The 20529-nt window shown below is 39.0% G+C and overlaps 1 protein-coding gene across 2 annotated transcripts in view; it reads right to left on the bottom strand.

Annotated features, from left to right (window-relative positions):
* Positions 1-2420: 2420 nt before the first annotated feature.
* Positions 2421-20529, bottom strand: part of sema6a (sema domain, transmembrane domain (TM), and cytoplasmic domain, (semaphorin) 6A) — a 114748-nt gene continuing 96639 nt past the window's right edge. Inside the window, exons 18-19 of one of the 2 annotated variants that reach the window (XM_049486014.1) lie at positions 19991-20146; positions 2421-6222 (exon numbers count right to left, since the gene is read on the bottom strand). In XM_049486014.1, coding sequence (XP_049341971.1) covers positions 5138-6222; positions 19991-20146 — 1241 coding nt within the window. In that variant the 3' untranslated portion in view covers positions 2421-5137. The remainder of the gene's footprint in view (positions 6223-19990; positions 20147-20529) is intronic. The other variant, XM_049486015.1, reaches the window with a different exon arrangement.

Below are 20529 nucleotides of genomic sequence, written 5' to 3'. Positions count from 1 at the left end.
CTAATTAGTAACCATTAATAAACTAATTGTAAACCATTTATAAACTCTTTATAAAGGTAGTCTTATTTTAAAGTGGTACCGAAATGAAACTCTGTAGGTGTCCATGACAGCAGCACACAGAGGAGCGGAGCGGAGTAGAGGGAGGAGGGATTTAGTGTTGATCTGTGGGTAACAGACATGTGGATTGGACATTCGTGGAAATACGGAACAAATCGTGTTCTGTATTGGACATTAAGTTGCCAAATAAAGGACTATTCCATATTTTATGGGATGGGTGGCAACCCTAGATACAGCTCACTTACATTTGTGAATGTGAACCATTAAGATAGCCAAATCCGATCGGAGCAAAAATCCGATTCGAGCAATGTGGCTTGTAATGTGAACGTAGCTTGGGACACTTTGTTACAGTCTGACAAACTACCCACTAAGATTAATTTCTGCCGTTGATTCCATTGGGGAGCAACTATTTGTTTTGATGATGAGTTTATATATTATTTAAAATAATGTTATTACAGAAAAGGCATTCAAAGTTATACATTATTAAGCATCTCAAACAGTTGCATAACTTGTTTTTGTCCTTGTCTAATGTCTCATTAAAGCTCATGAGCTCATGAAACTGACGTGGTCATTTTTTAGCAGGACATTTAATACTCATCACCACTGAACCACATAACAAATGACTTGTCATGTCAGTTCTCTGTTCCTGTTAATTCCACTGGAAATCCCCCAGCAGTAATAGCATTTATTGCGCTGGCTTGCGTCTGCTACTGTTACAGCTGCATCACGCTGCCTATCAGACACACAAAGAAGAGCACGCGGTTAGTTCATGTGGGGACAGAAGTGAAGATCTAAAGTTCTTTATTGTTCCTGAAACCTTATATCCAAACTCCTGACTCCTGACGCCGGAGTATCTGCCGAAGGCTCCAGACTGATCCTTATCGCCTTGTTTATTCACGCCAAAAGACGAATGTTGAGAAGAGAACTTTTGTGTAGAGGTGTATTTACACACGTTTAGCCCCTGTGTGACAGCTTATCTTCAGAGCACCTTCCGATCTTTATCTTGAGAAGAGATCTGCCAAGATACATCGTCCATGACTTGCAGACATATCGTCTGTAGTTCCTTTAAAACTCTTTAAAAAACATATTCATACAGAGCCAATAAAATGTTTTCACCACTTGGATGTTTTTCTCTTTTATTGCTTTTGTAAATGGAATCATAATCAATATAATTTGATTTTTTGAAGAATATAAGAATACGCTCTTAGAAATAAAAGTGAAAAGAGATTTCTATAAATACAGTGAGTTAAATTCAAGTATATTGTCGCTGTCCAATATAAAAAACACTTACCTCCAAAACAGCAACTTTACAGGAGAGAGAAAAAACTTGTAAACTTTCAATGGAAGTCAATGTAAAAAGAGTTTATTTCAGGTCATTTTAAAGAGTTTCTATTGGTCTGTTCATCAATAAATTTTGGCACAGTGTAAGGGACAATTTGTCTGTTCAAATTATGTAGTAAATAAAAAGCGACAATATAATGTTAAAAAAGTGATTGCATAAACATTAAACCCTTCAAGTGTTACTTCTCTTGCAGACTGAATCAAGACTGTCTTTCATGATTTTCCTCTATTTTCTCTATATTAATATATCATAAAATATGTAGAATATAAATTTGAATGAATTATTTTAGCAGTGAAATCAGCACATATACAAATACAATTGTATTATGTTGTTTTTTTTATGTTTACACTGACCTCCTATCAGTTCCCGTATGATACACTTCTCAAAGCCTTATTACCATTTGGCTAGAAAGGTTGGTTAGTATAATGTTTTGGGCTAAAATTAACAGTTAAAATTAGAATTAATACAGCAAGTGCTTTTTCAAAATGGAGCAGTGAATTGCATGTATCAATAGTCAACTATAGCAAACTACGCTAAAAACTAACACTGGGAGTGACTGATAAACTCTTTGGATATTTTTTTTTATAAGAACTAAATTACACAGAATAAATACACTAGACTATTCTTACTGCAGCAAATCATAAAGAATGTAACTACAAGTGTTTACAAGTTCATAATTTACACAATGTATAATGTGTAAAACTATCACACTATCCCTCAGTGACTGGAATGTGATGCTTTGAGGCTCTGGCCAAAAAACACTGGCAAGAAGAATTTCTAGAGTTTTGTGTTCATGGGCCTTACATTTTTCACAATATTATTATTTTTACTGACATATGTCAACCGATCTTCTCTTTTTGTACTTTAAAAAATTATCTACCAATCCCTTCATTAATAAAAATAAAAATAGGACCAAAAAGTTTTTTATTTATATATTTCATATATAAAATTATTCATATAGGTGTTTTTGCTTCTGGAAAGTCTCAGATGATGAAGTTAATAAAACACAGAAAAGAGAATCTTTGTGACAAGAATTTAAAACATTTTTATTACTTTTTTTCATTTATTAAAGAGAATTTCTTTACAACATACATTTATCTGTGAATCAGATGTTAAGGAGGTTGGAGAAGGGCAAGAAAAAAAAAAGAACGTGTGACAGAACAATATCTTACAGGCATACAAACTTCAAACGATTTCCAAAAATTTCCAACTTGGTTTGCCTCTATCAGTGTATAGCAAAAGGGTGAAAGACAAAAGGCACACCAAAGGGCCCACTGTCCACGAACACCATCAAAACGCGTGGGCAGAGATGCATTACTCAGAGAAAGAGGTGTGAGCATGAGTGTCCCGGTCCTACTCCTAACCTGACCCCAGACAGGCCAATGCAATCTGACCCTACAAGCATCTATGTACACGTTAGTCCAAGTAAACACACGCCCGAAGGCCAGGGTGGGGATCTGTTTGATTGATGAGCTGCTTTTTTAGGATTTGTAAGGAACCCCAGTGGGAAAGTTGAAGTAGAAAACTCACTGGCCTACAGAGACTACAACAGAGGAGCGCTGGGTTCATTTAGGGGAAGAGGTGAGAGCCATAAAACATATTAAACAGTTAAATACCCAAATCAGACAATTAAAAGCCCGTCTTTTTACGCAAAACGATTTAACAAGTTAAGGAATTTTATTAGTCGGCATCTGTCATAAACATCGAAAGCATTAATATGTTCCCTAATATTATTCAAGTGCTTCTCTTCACAGGAGCCAGCCTGTATTTGCTGCCTAGAAACTGAGTTTTATAATGAGCATTAGGACCCTAGTGTGTTTTAAGGGGGGCATTAGTTCTGTAGCTGAATTAGCCTTTAGCTATTATTAGATATTATTGCATTGTACCAGAACCAAGGAGGCCTTTTCAGGAATACACACCGCTTAACCTAGAATGTGGTCAGATAAAAGTCAAATAAAAACATCAAGACTCTAAAAAAAAACAAAACAGAAAACAAAACAAAACAAAACCAGCATGGACGACACACCGCCAACACGACAAAAGGGCGTTTCAAGCGTTTTCATTGGCACAATCAGAAATAAATCAATTACAAAGTTTGTGGTTAGCCCCTCCCACCCAATATTTCCAAAGGGAGCAGAATGAACAACAAGAACACCTACATTCTTTAATTGCTTTTTCATCAAATGAGGGAAATACATAATCAGATCAATAAGAACTACTAGGTAACAGTTAACAGCTAACAAACTCTTCACTACTCAGGGGTGTAAGGCACAAATTTACACGTGGAAGAAACCAAAAAAAAAAAGAAAAGAAAAAAAAAGCAGGCTACCAAACAGATGTAATACAATGAAAGGGCCTGTGTGAAGAAGAGACTGTAAAATTGATACGTTTTGATACCTGCCAAATAAAAAATAAAATAAAAAACTAAACGAAGCACCCCCCCCCCCCCACACCCCTGCTGGTCGTGCGCCAACATCCACCCATTTGTCTCGCTGCATGTTTTAAGTGCAGATTATCTGGGGCTTTTTTTTGTTCTTCCTCTTCTTCTTCTTCTTCTTCTTCTTCTTCTCAGTCTTTGCACACTTTCATGCAAAAACGTGAATCAGAATGGCACTCGGTGAAGCTGTAGGAGTAGAAGTTACTGACACGATCCACAGTGCTGAATGGAGATGCCCATGGAAAGGTGAGGGTGCGATCTAGGAGTTCCAGTTTGAGGATTCTTTTTTTTTTTTTCCTGTCTTTCATTTTCTATCCTTTTTATTTCACAAAAGGGAGGTTCTTATCATCTTAGGGTGCTGCTATTTTCAGAGCCCTTCCCGAGCTCCTCTGGCACAGTTCAATAAATATCTCCTCCGTGCAGAGAACTTAATTCTCTCCGAGTTCACTCAGCAACATCCCAAAGAAGTTAGAGGATCTTTTTTTCCACAAGAAGCAAGAAAAGTGGTACTGGCTCCAGTTGAATGACTTTAAATAATTTCACACAATTAATTAAAATTAAAAAGATCTCTTCTCTCTCTCTCTCTCTGTCTGAGCCTAAAAAGAGTCAGTCTTTCTTTGAAAGCACTTTATTAAAAATAAATACAACCAACTATTAGTACTAACAGTCACGGGTTAAGCAGTCACCAGTTACAGTAGACGATTTTTCAGACCTTGCAAAAGGCAGAACTTGATTGCTGTGTCCAGTAGCTGCAACACTGAGAGGCGTTGAGAATCTTCTTTTTTTCTCGTTCTGTTTTTTTTTCTTACTTATTCTTATTTCACAGTTTTCCATTGTAAAGCAGCAGTTGTTCCAGTCTGAGCTTGCTGCGTCCAAGTGCTTTGAACTGGGGCATGTCCCAGCTACCGAACTATACAATTACACTCCTCTCCGTGATGTGCTTTTGGCAGTCCGTTAAGAGAACAAAACAACAGTTGCAACGTGGCTGTGTCCTCAGACTGACATACTGTCATTTCTGGAAAAAAAACCAACAAAAACGACAAAAAAAAATATGGCTAAACGTTGTGGCTCGGCGATGAAAGATTTAAGAGAGTGTCCTTCTCTTTTCAGTAGCAGGTGTTCCATCTCCTGCCGTCCGGGAATCCGGACATTACCAGCCTGAGCTCGACACCTCCATATATATGAAAAACATTTTTTTGTTGTTGTTTGTTTTCTTAAAAAAACAGTGAGTTGCATTTCCTGTACACAGCTGTACAACGCAGATGCACTTTGTGTATCCCCCGTTTTCCCCTTACGCTGCTTTATGTGCATAAGTCACTGGACTTGACTTTTGAGGAGAGGGAGACTTGCGAGGGTTTAGGTGGAACATCGGGCTTGAGGTGCCTGCTGGAGCTGCTGCAGCGGGGCAGTGAGCCGTAGGAGCTCAGGCTGGAGTGCCGCGTAAGGCCCATGGGTGGAGGGGAGCCGAGATGCATGGAGTCCACCCTTTGTGGGGCCGGTGGCGGAGTTTCAGCCCTGGCGAAGCTGTGGTTTCTCGACAAATGGGATGAGTTGGAGGAATTGGTGTTGTGCTGCTTCTTCTGCTTGCTGGAGCTTGCAGGATACCCACGACTGTACATGTCCAGCCTCTTGCCCATTTGTGGGACGGCTGGTGGCACCACAGCGGCCAAAGAGGCCTCCCGCTGTGGGACTCGAGGCGGTATCCCATCACTGTCCGACATGCTAAGACTGTGGCAGGGACTCTTCATGGTTTTGTACTCCAGAGTGGCGGCTTGGTCATCAGGCAAATGTGGCTGCTCGACGTACTCGTGCTGATAGGCCTGCTGGTGCTGAGGTAAAGGCAGCACCACCACACTAGGGATGTGGCCTGGCGACGCCCTCAGTGGCAGGTCAGTTGGGATGACTGGTGAGCCCATTGAGGCTAGGTCTTTGGCACAGGCGTTGATCAAGTTCTGGTTTCGCTCCCATTCGCGGCTGCCCCGGCTTGGTTTGCGGCGTGGCTGCATCGGGGTGGACTCTGGAGTCGGCAGAGCGGCCAGGTCCAGGTGGTGCTGTTCGGCCTTGATGAGCATCTTGCCATTGGTCAGGCGTCCATTGTGCATCAAGGGTGCTAGGATGGCCTCAGGGCGGCCATCTTTTGCTTGAGTCTCGAATAGGCCTGTCAGCTTGGTGACACTGTTCATGGAGCCTCGTCTGGAGTTGACAGAGTCCTTATCCTTGCGTCCGGGGATCTCGAAGTCGCGTCGGCGGTGGTGGTCACACACGCAGTAGACTATGATTCCTGAGAAGACGGCACCCATGACAAAGGCCAGGATCACAGCGACGGCAAGCAGAGTGATGGGGACCATCTGATCCCGTCCTTTCTGGAAGCTCTCACGAATCACTCCTGTGGACAGAGTTTGGAAATGCTCTTCATCAACCAACACAGACAAGTGGAACATTTCACTGTTAGAAAATCTCAAACATAATATATCAACAGATCAATCTAAAAACTGGATCTCAAGACTGTGCAAGGATCATGGCAGAGGTAGAGCTGAAAAAAAGATTGTTTGTTTTAGAAAGAAAAGACTGTTAGGGAAAGGTACGGCATAACAATAAAGACTGCCAGGCAAATCTCACAGCTCCTTTTCAAGTGCTTGTTTTTCACAACAGAACTTTAATGGGAAAAGCAAATACCTCACAACTGACCTACTGTAACACTGCTGCTTTATAAGTGAAGCATGAAAATAAACAAGATTTAATGTGCTGCATTTAAATTGTGTATTATTAAAAACATGCCGGGAACTTAAAGCACAAACAAACTCAGGCAAGTTCTGAGACTCAACTGTATGAAAGTAGATTTTGGACCATAGTTGGACTTTATTATGACCAAAGGGGAAACTCTTGTATTATCTCCATCTATGATTATGAATCTAGTGATTTTTCTCGGGGTAGCAGATCGGTATGTTAACACTAACAAGTAAGGGTTCATTTATATTCTGTAAGGATTAAGGCAAGTGGCATTCATGGTTTTCATCATCTACACAGCAAAACTGCAAGGTGCAATAAGTCACTGGAGCACAGATTGTGATCTGAGTCACACCGGCCTCATGAAATCCACAGGGTCATGTTTAGACTCTCTACTTGGCACAGTCGCTCCTATCGTTGGCACTACGAGATATGGCGAGCCGATCTTTAATGAAACTAGCCTTGAGTCGCCTGTCACGGGGGCGTTAAACCTGACCTCATGATATTTATTTACAGTGCTGTTCTTGCTGGCTATGCCTTTTACTTATCGGAGAAAGTGTCTGCCTTTTTAGAGGCTGCTGTGGATCATGTGGTTTTATCTCACGGCAAGCAGATGAATGGATGACATGTATTGTGCAAAACCCTGGATGACAAAGCGACCCATTTGTACGGTACACACATCTGCTTCTTCTCTGCTAATGGAGAGATCTGAGAACCTTTTGCTTTCAACTTTGTCTGCATTTCTTTCTCACCAAGCAAACTTTTTTCCCCATAGCTCTGTTCTGCATCTATTTGATGTTTTGAAGGGTTTCCCATCCTCAACTCCATACATATACTGTGCACAGCAGAGGAGATAAGACTCTAGGATGTATATTTAGCTGAAGGAGTTGTTTTTTTTCCTTAAAGAGGTGCAATCTCTGGCAAGAGGACTTTGTATTATAGATTTAGTAAAACTCTGAGCAAATGTTTAGGTAAACTGTCAGTTCATATGACCTTTAAAGCAATCAGCTTAACCAGCAATTTGTGCTCAGGCTGAACAGCTTTTTCTTAAAATAAATCAGACTGTGATCACTGGACTGCTTCTTTTTTTTCAGGTGGAGATTAAAAAGGTAGCACTGCCAAAAAGGCTAGAATGACTATAAATCGATAAAAGCTTTCCCGGTATGAACTTTTCTACTCTGCTAGGTTCCTTTACTGCTGTCAGAGCTGTCCCTTTTGGACTAAACAATGCTGTCAGTGGATATAATACATCTGATATTCTACAATGCTACAAAAAGAATGAGCGAATGTCCAGTATGCTGAGGTGTTGGACATTTTCCTGAACAAAAAATACATAGCCAAGACAGAATACTAATGTTAGATTTTGCCAGCTCCACTGAGTATATAGGAGCACTTTTGTAGTTCTATAATTACAGACTGTAGTTCTGTATTTGTTTCCTGTCTCTGCATACTTTAATATTTTTCTTTAACTCTTCAATGGTAAGAACCCACAGGACCATCACAGATCAGGTATTATTTGGGTGGTGGGTCATTCTCAGCACTGTGGTGACACTAACATGATGGTGGTGGTCTGTTAGATAAGACACAGCAGTGCTGCTGGTGTTTTTAAACACTTCAGCATTAATGCTAGACTGAAAATAGCCCAAAACCAGAAATATTCAGACAACAGCTTCCTAACAGCAGAGTCCTATGGGCACTGATGAAGGACTAGAGGATGACCAATACAGTTGTCACAGAAACAGAGTTTCTGTCTCTGACTTTACAACTACAAGGTAAAGCAACTAGGTAGGAGTGTCTATTAGAATGGACAGTGAGAGTTTAAAAACTCCAGCAGCACTGCTGTGTCAGATCTACACACACTAAAGCCCTATCAGGACGGGATTAGTTTCTCAGGGGTTCCTGGGGTAGTTTTCTTTTTTATGGGGGGGTCCTCTGTGATTTTATTCTTGTCAGGAACGACCATGCATGTGTTTTTCTCAGACGTCCTCTGAGAAAATCCTTTCTCAGAAGATTACAGGCTGAATTACCTACTGTTTTTTGCTAAACTCTGTGGTCCTCCGGTAATTTTAGTCCCGTTCGGATGCACATATCTGAGTTTTGTCTCTTTGCGTTTAATAAAATAGCTACGTATTTCCACGGAGATCCATGACAAAAACAACAGAGAGTGGAAATGAAGGAGGTACTGAACACGATGTCATGTGACTAAGAAAGCCAAAAACTCACTGGTCCTCCTGTTTTTTCAATTGCAGTCTGGATGCAAGAGTTCTATCAGTAAGTAGAAGTGTGAGATATTTTTGACAGATTAATCTCGTTCAGATAGGGCTTTTTTCCGCACGACCACCCAAATGATACCCGCTCTGTAGTGGTCCCATCCACTGAAGAACAAAGTGCAAGAAGGACAATAAAGTATGCAGAGCAACAGCCATAGGACTGCAGACTGTAATTACATGTCGACCAACGAAAGAAAGTGCTCATATACGGTCAATGAATAGGATAAAAATGACAAAAAGTACAGAAACAACAAGTTGGTCACAATACTCAAACTTCACTGTGTACATGATAGTGCCAAGGACATTCTTTGCTACATCATTCGGCTACGCGTATAGTGATGTAACACAGTCAAAATGAATTGCCTTTGGTGAACTGAGGGAGAAGAGCTCAGTTTTTAAAATCAATCTTGTCTAGCCACAGAGCCTTGTTTGAAGTGGGGAGGAAAAGAGCAGCCCTCTCATTGGAGATCACGCTCAGGGACAGAGGCTCACTCCCGCCAAAGGGATGAAGAGAAGTTAAAGTGCTCCTCCCTTGGCACTGCGGGCCACTCTCCCTGACCTTGACACAGGGCTGTGAGAATACGGGGCCCCACTTACAGTGCCTCCGGACCTTTGAAGATCCAACTTTCATGTAGGAAGTCAATTGTTTCTGGAGTCAACTTCAAAGAAGAACAGCCATAAAGAAGACCAGGTCTCAGACAAATGAAGTGCCATTAGTTAGGAGCATAGAACTAGAAGATCTCACCCTTTTTTTTTCTTTTTTTTTAAGGCAGAACGTTTTTTATTTTGATTGATCTTGGACGCCCTAACTTGCTTTAAAGCAAAAGCAATCAGTCAGGCTACCGATCCAGCCCTGTCAAACGGTCTCATAAAATTCATGGGCACCAAATAAAACACGTTAATGTAACCTTTCCAGTGCAGGTTGCTGACAGCAAAGCAGGCCCGAGAACAAAGCTCGAGACTAGCGGTCTGCATCTGAATTTCATGAGGCTTTGGTCCTGGACAAATTAGGTAGCTTGGAAAAAATGGTTGGCTGCGTTTGAGAGGGCTAAAACAAATCCATAGTGCTTGTCAATATGCTCCATCCTGTGTGAAGATCTGATGTGTGAATATTTGCACATCCAACAACAAGGCAACCTGTTTTAAGCGACATCTTCCGAAGGGAAGGAAGCAACAATTAATAAACCTACGTGTCTCACAATCAAAGTGCGAAAACACGCCACAGAGGACTCGGAACAACTTGCTAAAGCATAGGTACAAGTGTTGATTGACGACAGGTAGGGGTGGAGCACGTTTGAGGGCTCTAGTTCAAGTGACATGTTCCGATTTAGTCGGTCCCACATGAGAAATCCTGAATCTGAATGCTAGCTGAGCTAATGATGTGGAGGATTTCAGCACTGACACTGCATCGCTAATATGTTTACTTCTCGGCAGAGCAATCAGATACCCTCTGTGAACATTCTGATTCAAATGCGTCTGCACAAAGAACAGGAGAGTTGATGCTTGTGGCTCAATATTTGTGTCTGATTTCTCTCTCTTTCTCTCTTTACCCCTATCTCTCTCTCTCTCTGAGAGGTGTCCCTAATTCTCTTGCATTCACAAAAACAATACCAGCACTGATCTTCAATCAACATATCCTCGGTTATGTTTATCCATATTTTTCAACCCTGTTCTGGGACACAATCAGCTAATCAACTGTTTCCATACAAACTCTCAAAAAAATTATATGTGTTGTGCTGGTAAGAGTGGATCAGACACTTCAGTGTCACTGCTGGACTAAAGCCCTATCCAGACGGGATTAGTTTCTCAGGGGGACGTGTTTGAAAAATATTTTACACTTCTACTCAGTGATAAAACTCTTGCATCCGGACTGAAATTGAAAAAACAGGAGGACCAGTGAGTTTTTTGGCTTTCTCGGTCACATGACATCACGTTCAGTAGCTCCTCCATTTCCACTCGCTGTTGTGTTTACGTGGATCTCTGTGGAAATGCACTGTCCAAAGTGTAATTATGGTGTGTGGCAGTGGACAAATAGCTTTTTTAACACAAGATAACGAAACTCAGAGATGTGCATCCTGAAAGGAATGTTAATTAATAAAATTAACTTATGACCACAGAGTTCAGTGAAAAACAGTAGGTAATTCAGCCTGTAATTTTTTTAGAGGACCTCTGAGAAAAACACACACAATGTCGTTCTGGACAGGAATAAAATAAAAGAAAAACGTAACCCAGGACTCCCTAAGAAACTAATCCCGTCCCGATAGGGCTTAAGAGTACACTAACCAGAACTTTATAAAGTAGTCACCTGGAATGGTTTGCAATAAACAGGTGTACCTTATCAAGAGTTAATGTGTTTGAGAACTGAAGTTGTGTTGTGCAGAGATAGGAGAGATATATAGTTTTCTATGCAGTGCACAGCCCTATCCATCTGCTGTTCTAATCCATATTATGGCAAGAATTACTCAACTAAGAGTAAAGAGAGTTAAAGTAAGAGAACCAACAGTCCATCGTTACTTTAAAGCATGAAGGTCAGTCAGTCCAGAAAATTCCATAAACTTTGAATATATCCTCTATAATAGTGCAGTCATGAAAACCATGATATGCTATAATGAAACTGGCTCTCATGAGGACCGCCCCAGGGAAGGAAGACCAAGTGTTGCGTCTGCTGCACAGGATAAGTTCATTAAAGTTACCAGACTCAGAAACTGCAAATTAATAGCACCACAAAAATGCTTCACAGAGTTCAAGTAGCAGACCGTTTTAAAAATCAGCTGTTCAGAGGAGACTGGGAGAAACCTGGACTTTATTAGCCACTACTTAGCGAGAGCAGCAAGAAAAACAGACCTGATTTGGCTTAGAAACCAAAGGAATGGACTTTAGACCAATGGAAATCTGTACTTTCATCTGATGAGATTTTTGGTTTGATGAAAAGGTTGACAGTTGACATGTGATGGTTTGCATTTAGTGAGGCCATCATTTTGGTTTTCCACAGGACAGCCTCAGGCTATGTAAGGGCTTTCTGAACCATGACGGACAGTGATGGAGTGCTCTGTCAGTTGACCTGTTCTCTACAATCACCCGCCCGAAACCCAACTGAGAAGGATTTGGCATAGTGAAAAGCAGCTGACAAGTGCTCAGCACCTCTGGCAATTCCTTCAAGACGGTGAAAAAAAATGCTAATAGTGTGCAAATCCGTCATCAGAGCACAAGGTGACAACTTTGAAGAATTTAAAGCCTAAAATATATTGTAGTGTTTCTTGGATTGGACCAACAAGGCCACGCCTTAATAACGTTTGAAAATAATTGCCTATGACCAGTAGTTCTCACTGAAATTGGTGGACCACTATTGGACACCTTATTCACATTCTAACCCAACACCAAGTGGAACTGCTACCTTAGTGGAACCTTATCGCATTTATCTAGACAAACAAACACATAAACAAACATAAACCAAACTGACAACAACACAAAACCCCCTAAACAACCCCAAGAACAAAAAGATAGCTGTGCAGTTACTGAGCATTCTGGGAACTACCCTGTAAGGCTCTAAGCCTCACCTCCTTTATCTTTCTCTTCTTTTTTGTTAACAAAATAATTACATAACTGTTTCTCCATAGTTTTGATGCCTTTGTTATTAATCTACAGTACAATAAAAAACATAACAATGAATGAAAAAGTGTGTCCAAATGTTTGAAAAGCAAATATGCTTCAACATTAATTTCAGTGATTTAGCAAAGTCTCTCAAGAGTCAACATAACACAAACACCTACAGGATGCCCAGGGCAAAAGGTCTCAGCATTTCATCTTCTGAATCTGATACTGTGCTCCGGAGCTACAACGGAAATACAAATTGCCCCCATTAGCTATGATTTAACAATAAAAAACAGATTCCTTTGTCCTTCAATGTATAATTTGTATTCCTTCCTTTGTAAAGCACTTTGTTTCACTTCGATCTGAGAAAGTGCTATATAAATAAATGAACTCAATTGAATTAAAAACAGAACACTTACGCCTAACTGCCTTTAATAACTCCAATACGCTCACTGTGACTTTCTTCTTTTTTTAACCACTTTTTCGTAGGAGAGACTCACTTACAGGTTGTTTATTCATTCATCCAGTGTGGTCACCTCTTTCTGCTAGTTTTAGTCATTTTCCGTCTCAGTAACCCCATAAAGCAGCATTCTATTCAAGCCGTTCCTGGAACCCTGTCCGTGAGAGCGTGTACCGATCCCATGTAATTGTGCTTTTGCTGCCGGGATCACGAATGGTTGGCTGATTATTCATCTGCCCTAGATCTATGGGGTGTTTTTATAAGGCTTTGCTTTGTCTACTGCATCCTGATTGAGGCCATCATATGTGCACATTTATTATAAAAATATTTAAGGTCTAAGCCAGGTCACAGTGCCACAGTGCAGCGATCCTTCATTAACGCCTGTGATGTGCACGCGATATTACTGACGAGATTCCCACTTTCAGAAAATGTCACGCCGTGCTGCGTGTGAAAAGCCGTGCTGGCATTTATACCGCGTTCTATCTACTTGAAGATATTGAAGAGATATAGAGTCACAGGTTCCAATCATAGCAAATATTATAAAATGTCATGTGCTGGATTTTTAAAACTAACTCTGACATATGAAGTGAATATGAAAACTGAACACAGTAAAAGTACTACAAAATGTTCCAAATAAAGGTGATTGAATTAAGCAATAATACAGTCGAGGTTTGTGCTATAATGTGTAGTATTGGCACAGCTGTCCTGCAGTCGTAGATCATTATACCACAGCTCCATTATTGCTGTTTAATAAATTGAATGATAAAATACGATCTGTTTGGTTATAAACACTCTACGAGTTAAAACAGTTTCATTGCTGCCCTGTTTGTAGCTGCGCTGTTTGGCTTGTAAGCACTGCACCCTTGCTAGGTTATGGGTATGGGTGGAGTAATACTTAGAGAGCTTCAGTTACAGTGCATTACCGGCTGATAATGTCACTCATAATACGCCGCCTCTCAGCCAATCACATTGCAGGATCGGAAGTAACTGTGGTATAACTGTTCTTTGAATGATGCCATAGAAGAATCGCCACAAAACTGCTACGAAGAGCCATGTTTGTAATAGAAATGTGTGAGTGTGAAACGTTTGAAGAATCTTTGCTTAATAAATGGTCCTCTGCTGTTTAAATTTTGTTTCTTAACACATACACATCTCTTTCAGAAACACTGTCCAGAATCTTCCTATGAATTGTTTTAAAAAAAGGTTCTTGGGCACAGAATGTTTGGTAAAATAATAATTTCTACTATATGATGACATTTTCTTTTAAAAGCAATACTAAAATATGTCTAGGCTAAATAATTAAGCAAGCAATGGTGGAAAAATTGGCAAAATAGACAAAATAGTGGTTTTAATATGTGCCATCTTAAAAAGAACCACATTTCAAAAGGAGGAACATGCCTGAAGGCCAATCTAACATCTATGAATACAATTTTCACTTTGCTTACATGTTTGCACCAAGTCTCAACAAAAAATCTGCAGCTTTGCACTTATATTGATGAATCCTATTGTTCTCATAAACTGAAAATCACTCAAAGAACCATTGAAGCACCTTAAGAACCAGCAGGAAAGCATGAAGTGTATTATATACTTACTCAAATGTAATTAAGTTTATTCTGCCCTGAATAAATGTAGCCTTACATCAGAATAGAGGTGAAAGGTACTAATCTGAATGTCATTAAGGAACAGGTAGCAGAAAATAGTAATATAGTCTGGACACTTATCTCTCCATAACTGTCAATATGATGGAAAGTCCTGTTTTAAAGCCATGTGCTATAAAACGTTAACCATTCCATAATGGAAGTATATTTCTCTGATTTAAAGTTGGAGGCCGGGCAGAGCCCAGTCAAATACTATAATACTATTAGCAAATGTACATACTGGCTGGAATCCAGCTTCCAGCAGGAGAAAAAAATAAGAAGAGATTTAATTCAGAAAACAAAAGAACCGGTACAGAGAGTGGGCGGAGAGTGGCGCTTATCTGGTCATGTTCAATCCTATTATCTGGAAGGTGGAATTTTCTGCCTTTGCATTTGATTCGCTCGCACCGGGCTATCACATATCAGCTGTCATGTCCACTCAGCCGAGGAAGGGTAGGCTGGAATAGTGTTGATTGTGAACATATATATATATATATATACACATACACACCAGTGAAGTGCAGTTATGGCAGCACTATAAGGAATATAGACTGAGAACCTCCAGAAACACCGTGTTCCCTTCCTCTCTGTGTCTATATTGCCTTTGTAATTGACCTATAAATTCGAGAGGCACGCAGACAGCCACAGGTTGGTGGGGCGGGAAGGGGGTGCAGACGGAGAGGGAAAAAGGGTGGGAGGGAGAAAAAAAAGAAAGAAAGAAAGAAAGAAAGAAAGAGAGAGAGGGAGGGTGAAGGGAGGGGCTGATAGAATCCATTCCCCAGACGCGGGGAAAGAGAGACATGGCTCCATTTGGGAAGAAAGAGGATGCGCTGTACAGTAGATTAAGGTTAGTAATAGGTTGTGGCTACATTAAGGTACAGCCTTGGAACGTTCCATCTGGGGAGATGAAAGGTCCTGTGGAAGGGAGACTACTCACAATGGCAGCAGATGGTGGAGGTGCAGATAGGGTGGGAAGGATTACGTGCATGAGTCACTGCATGTGTGTGTGTGTGTGTTTAGCGTTGTTGGAGAAAAGCAGGAGCAGAAGCATCTCACATAGACACACACACATACACTTACACACACACACAGACAAATAGATGAGACCAGACAGACACACAGTGCTCAAATGTACTGCGAAAAAATGTCGCCACCAGCCAGCTTTGGTGCGTTGGGAATGGAGTGAACTCATAAACATTCCTTTTTGAATATTCATCAAATTCACATTTCGCCAGTGTTACACTAATGCACCACGGCACCGTGATATTACAGCAGTATGAAAAAAAAAAGAAGGCAGAACTGGCCACACTGGGCAGATCGAGTCATGCTTCCATGCTGATAAAATAGTGTGTATAGTTAACATACTGTTCGAATATTGGTAATTTTACTGTTAAAATAAATGTTTTTGATTGTTTGCAATAACAATCATTTGCACACATGAAGGCCTGTCACAATAATTACACTGCTGATGCATACATTTACGGACATTTAATGTGTTTTTCTTTATTTTTATTATTTTTTTTTATTTTTGAGTAAAATTGAAAACATCAAAACTATGAAGGATCACATATGAAATTCTGAAGTAAACCAAAAATTGTTAAATAAGACAAAATACGTAAAATAGCCCCTTTTGTTTTAATGTCAAGTATCTATCTATCTATCTATCTATCTATCTATCTATCTATCTATCTATCTATCTATCTATCTATCTATCTATCTATCTATCTATCTATCTATCTATCTATCTATCTATCTATCTACGTACCTATGTACCTACCTATCTATCTATCTATCTATCTATCTATCTATCTATCTATCTATCTATCTACGATCTACGTATCTATCTATCTATCTATCTATCTATCTATCTATCTATCTATCTATCTATCTATCTATCTATCTATCTATCTATCTCTAAAAAGGGTTGACATTAGTGATTCATATTTACCGTCTTCTCCTAATCTGATAAAGGCAATAAGTAAAACATAAGATGTTTCAACTATATCAACTTCAATGTCTGTTTTATTAGGCTGTTTTATTGAAGTAAAACATAAGCAACCTCTACATTCTACACATATTTGTGTCCTAATAATGTCGAGTTCACTATTACATTCAGTTTTATTATCTTTCTGTTAACTTACTTTCAGTTTAGGCCCTGACTTAACGACGCAATACTTATAATACTTATATAATAAAAATAAACCACTTATATACTTTTTCTTCACTCTGTTTATGTGTTCCTTCATAGTTTTTAATTCATTCACAGTACTTAATATTAATCTACAATGTAGTAAAAAAAAATACAAATAAAGTACAAATATTAATGAAAATGTGTGCCCCAAACTTTTGACTGGCACAGTATACGATTAAACATATCATAAGTAAGTATGGGTGTTGTGCTGGAAGGAATGGATCAGATACAGCAGCAGTGCTGCTGGTGTTTTTAAACACTGTGTTCACTCATTGTCCTCCACTCTATTAAACATGCATACCTAGCTTAAACAAGTTGATGTAAAGTCAGAGACAGATGCTTATCAGTCACAGTGGACAGCATGCATCATGGGAAGAAAAAGTATTAATCTCCCTATCATTAATTTAAATCTAATTGCTCTTTAAAACGGTATAAATGCATTAGTATGCAATTGTTTATTTATATACAATTATATTCAATTATTGTGACAGGCAAACACACATGTCCATGTCCATCTACAGACATTTTTTCCTGAGTACATTGGTCACTTTACAACCGATAAAAAAAAAAAAAAAACACAAACACAAACACAGAGCAACAGACATATCCACAAGAAAATGAAAGGTTGGGCTGTGTGAACATTGAAATATGAAAGTGCTGTTAATATATGTTAAAGCAGAAATAATATATTGCAGTGTGGTACAGTTTATATATCGCAAAACAAGTCTTTAAAAGCGAAGCAGTGAAGTCAAATGCCATGCATAAGCAAGAAACAGAAGCAACAAAACATCACAATTAATTATGATTACATAACTAAGATGGGTAATAAGCTAATACCAGCTCACAGAATTACTGGACATTACAAAGAAGAAGCTTTTAATAATAATAATAATAATAATAATAATAATAATAATAATAATAATAATAATAATAATAATAATAATAAAGACAAAAGGAAAAGAAACAACAGCAATAAGAAGCTCTGTTTAGATATGGGCCACTTTGCCTATACCAGTGATTTGGATGTCAGCACTGGGTATTGGCAATGGAGGCAGCAACACTGCAGTGATGCCAAATAAGCATGCCTTTTCTCTGCCACCATTGTGTATGTTCAACAGGTGTACTGCTTCCAGTGACGTAATGGAGGAATCTCTGCAAAAACGCTACACATAAAATAATCAGCGCTCTTAACAGTGCGGGCTGGACAGGAAGTGCATTGTGCTGGTTGTTTATCATAAGAGTAAAACTGTTTTATAGTCATAAATACTCTGTTTAAATAACACATTTTATTCATTTTCAGTAAAACTAATTGAATAAATATTTTATAGGAACCTTAGGAAACCGTCTGTTGCATATTTTACACCACAATACCTATTTAACCCTTTCAGACAATGTGTCCATTACAATGGATATAATGTATATATGTATATAATTTTTTAAATGCTTTGTTGCACATAACAATCAATTAATCGAGACCGGTTGTTTATCAGAATAGACAATTAACAAGCCAATTAAAACGTTTATAAGCCAATGAAACAATAGTTTAGCCACGCCCAGCACTAGAGACAATTTAAAGAGCTTATTTTTACTAACTGTATGTGATTTTTAAATCATACTTTTTATCATGTTTATTATAGTGTTTAGGGATGGTTTGTGAACAAAATGGTCAATATCAAATCTAAAATAAAGATGTTTAGCATTGGCTTCCAATCTTATTATTTTAGTTAACTGGATGTTTATATAATGTTTATATAGATTTAGTATTAGAATATTAGAGTCTTTTTCTTTTTTACTGGCACATAATTCAGGTCTGGAAAATATTCATTTCTAATTTACGTATTATAGTGAATGAGGATCAGTCACTTTATAGCATGAACATAAAGTTTATTAATGTGATTATACTACAATTCTACAAGTGCCTCCTGGTTTAAATGACATGTTTACACACAAAATATGTCAGAGAAATTAAATATGCCATGTTTTATTTATGTTAATGTGAAATAAGGGCATAAATAGTGAACCCACAGCCATCTATATTGTTGCCCTTTCTACGTATGTGTTATAACTGATTAATAATAATTAATAAATATTTTTAAGGCATTTACAACCTAATTAGTATCCATTAATAAACTAATTGTAAACCCTTTATAAACTCATTATAAAGGTAGTCTTATTTTAAAGTGGTACCGGATTTTATTTTCACTTTAAACAAACAAAATAGGTGTCCTTTAACCAGAGGTGTCTACACTTTAGATTTATGACTGTATGGTCTCATTTTACTTCAGTGTTTAACCTGATTGAAAACACTCCATATATTAAGCAGCATCCACACAAATGTGCCATTAAGGAACTTGGCCAACTCAAATTCGCATACTGCATATATTACTATAAAGAATTAGTATAAAGAAGCTTGAGAAACAAGGTTTGATCTTTGTATTTTAACTTTTTGTCTTAATGTGAATCTAACATTGTGTGAGAAATGGTTGCTATGTATAGACCTATTGAAATTGTTTAAACTAACTTAGGATATTATCTTTTTTACAGCGACTTCCACTGAAAGTGAAGAATTTGTTTAATTATAAATAAAGTGTTTTTTTATTTTTTTATGCGATTGGGTTTTAGACAGCAGAAATGCACTTCCTATCTACAGTGTCCTTTTGAACGTGAGAATTTCTTTTGAATTTCTAATCCTGAGAGAGCGAGAGATATTAAACCGAAGGAACAGCCTACATACTGATCACCAGTGATTTAACTTCAGGAGGGAATCTGTGACTTACTAATTGTGAATCTCTCAGATATTACTCTGTACAAATTAAGCAGTTTCTCATAGGCTGTCATTTACCAGGCTTAGTGTAATAAAATTCATAACATTTTATTGATCTGAGAGAATATCCTCACCGCACGGCTCTTGTTGGGAGCTTCATTACGAGCGGCAGTTACAGGCCGACCTTGCGGGAGTTGTACGTCGGTATCGTTCGGAAAAGGGCGTTCAATGTCGTGTCACAGAGCCAAGATAAAGATGGGCCATCATGTGTAGAGGAAATAAATACAGAGCAATCTTCCCTTTTTCATCGGCAATAGCCTGGATATTACACACCCACCTCGGGGGGAAGGTACAGGCTTTGTTAAATAAATCTCTCTCTTTCAGGAGCACGGCAATTTGTCACGCCCACAAATGCGTCTCCGGCTTTTACGCACCGGTCAGCTGGAAGCAGTAAGCTACTGTAAATCTCCTCCCCCCACAGGACAAAAATGGACATGTCCATTCCAAGGCTTACCAGTGGACTCCTGCTGGGTTAGAGAGGGCACCGCGATATAAGGGTCCCTCTTATCGGTGGGCAGGGGCGGGTCCTTGGACTCGACCATGCGGTCCTGTCCCAGCGGCCCGCTGGCGGCGGGCTGGACAGTGCTGAGAAAGGTGGAGGTGGAACGGCCTGCCAAAGCACAACACAGGTTAATGCACTCTTATCTGTGAGGTTCTGGATGAAATGCAGCTGGGATGCTGAGGCTGGCTGAGGTTAAAATCCTGCTCTTTTTTATAGAGCCCAGCCACACACACACACACACACACAGGCAACAGTCTGCCATGGATGCCCAATGAGAGCATCTATATGCTGTTCGACCAAGAAACTACTTTTAAAAAGCTTGGATATAAAGACAGGTCTACTGCACTTATAACATCATTCCTACATAAATCTGGTAAGTTTACATACATTTTTACTCTCTAAAAACTAATAAACCAATTGTAAAAGCAACATTTAGGAATGAAACATTCCCCTAATTTATGAGCAAATCAATCTGTATAATTACTTAAACA

This window comes from Astyanax mexicanus, chromosome 12, assembly GCF_023375975.1.
Source record: "Astyanax mexicanus isolate ESR-SI-001 chromosome 12, AstMex3_surface, whole genome shotgun sequence".
In the NCBI taxonomy this organism is placed as follows: Eukaryota; Metazoa; Chordata; class Actinopteri; order Characiformes; family Acestrorhamphidae; genus Astyanax; species Astyanax mexicanus.
Note: the sequence above shows the minus strand (reverse complement) of the source record. Positions and strands in the feature narration are given on the sequence as shown.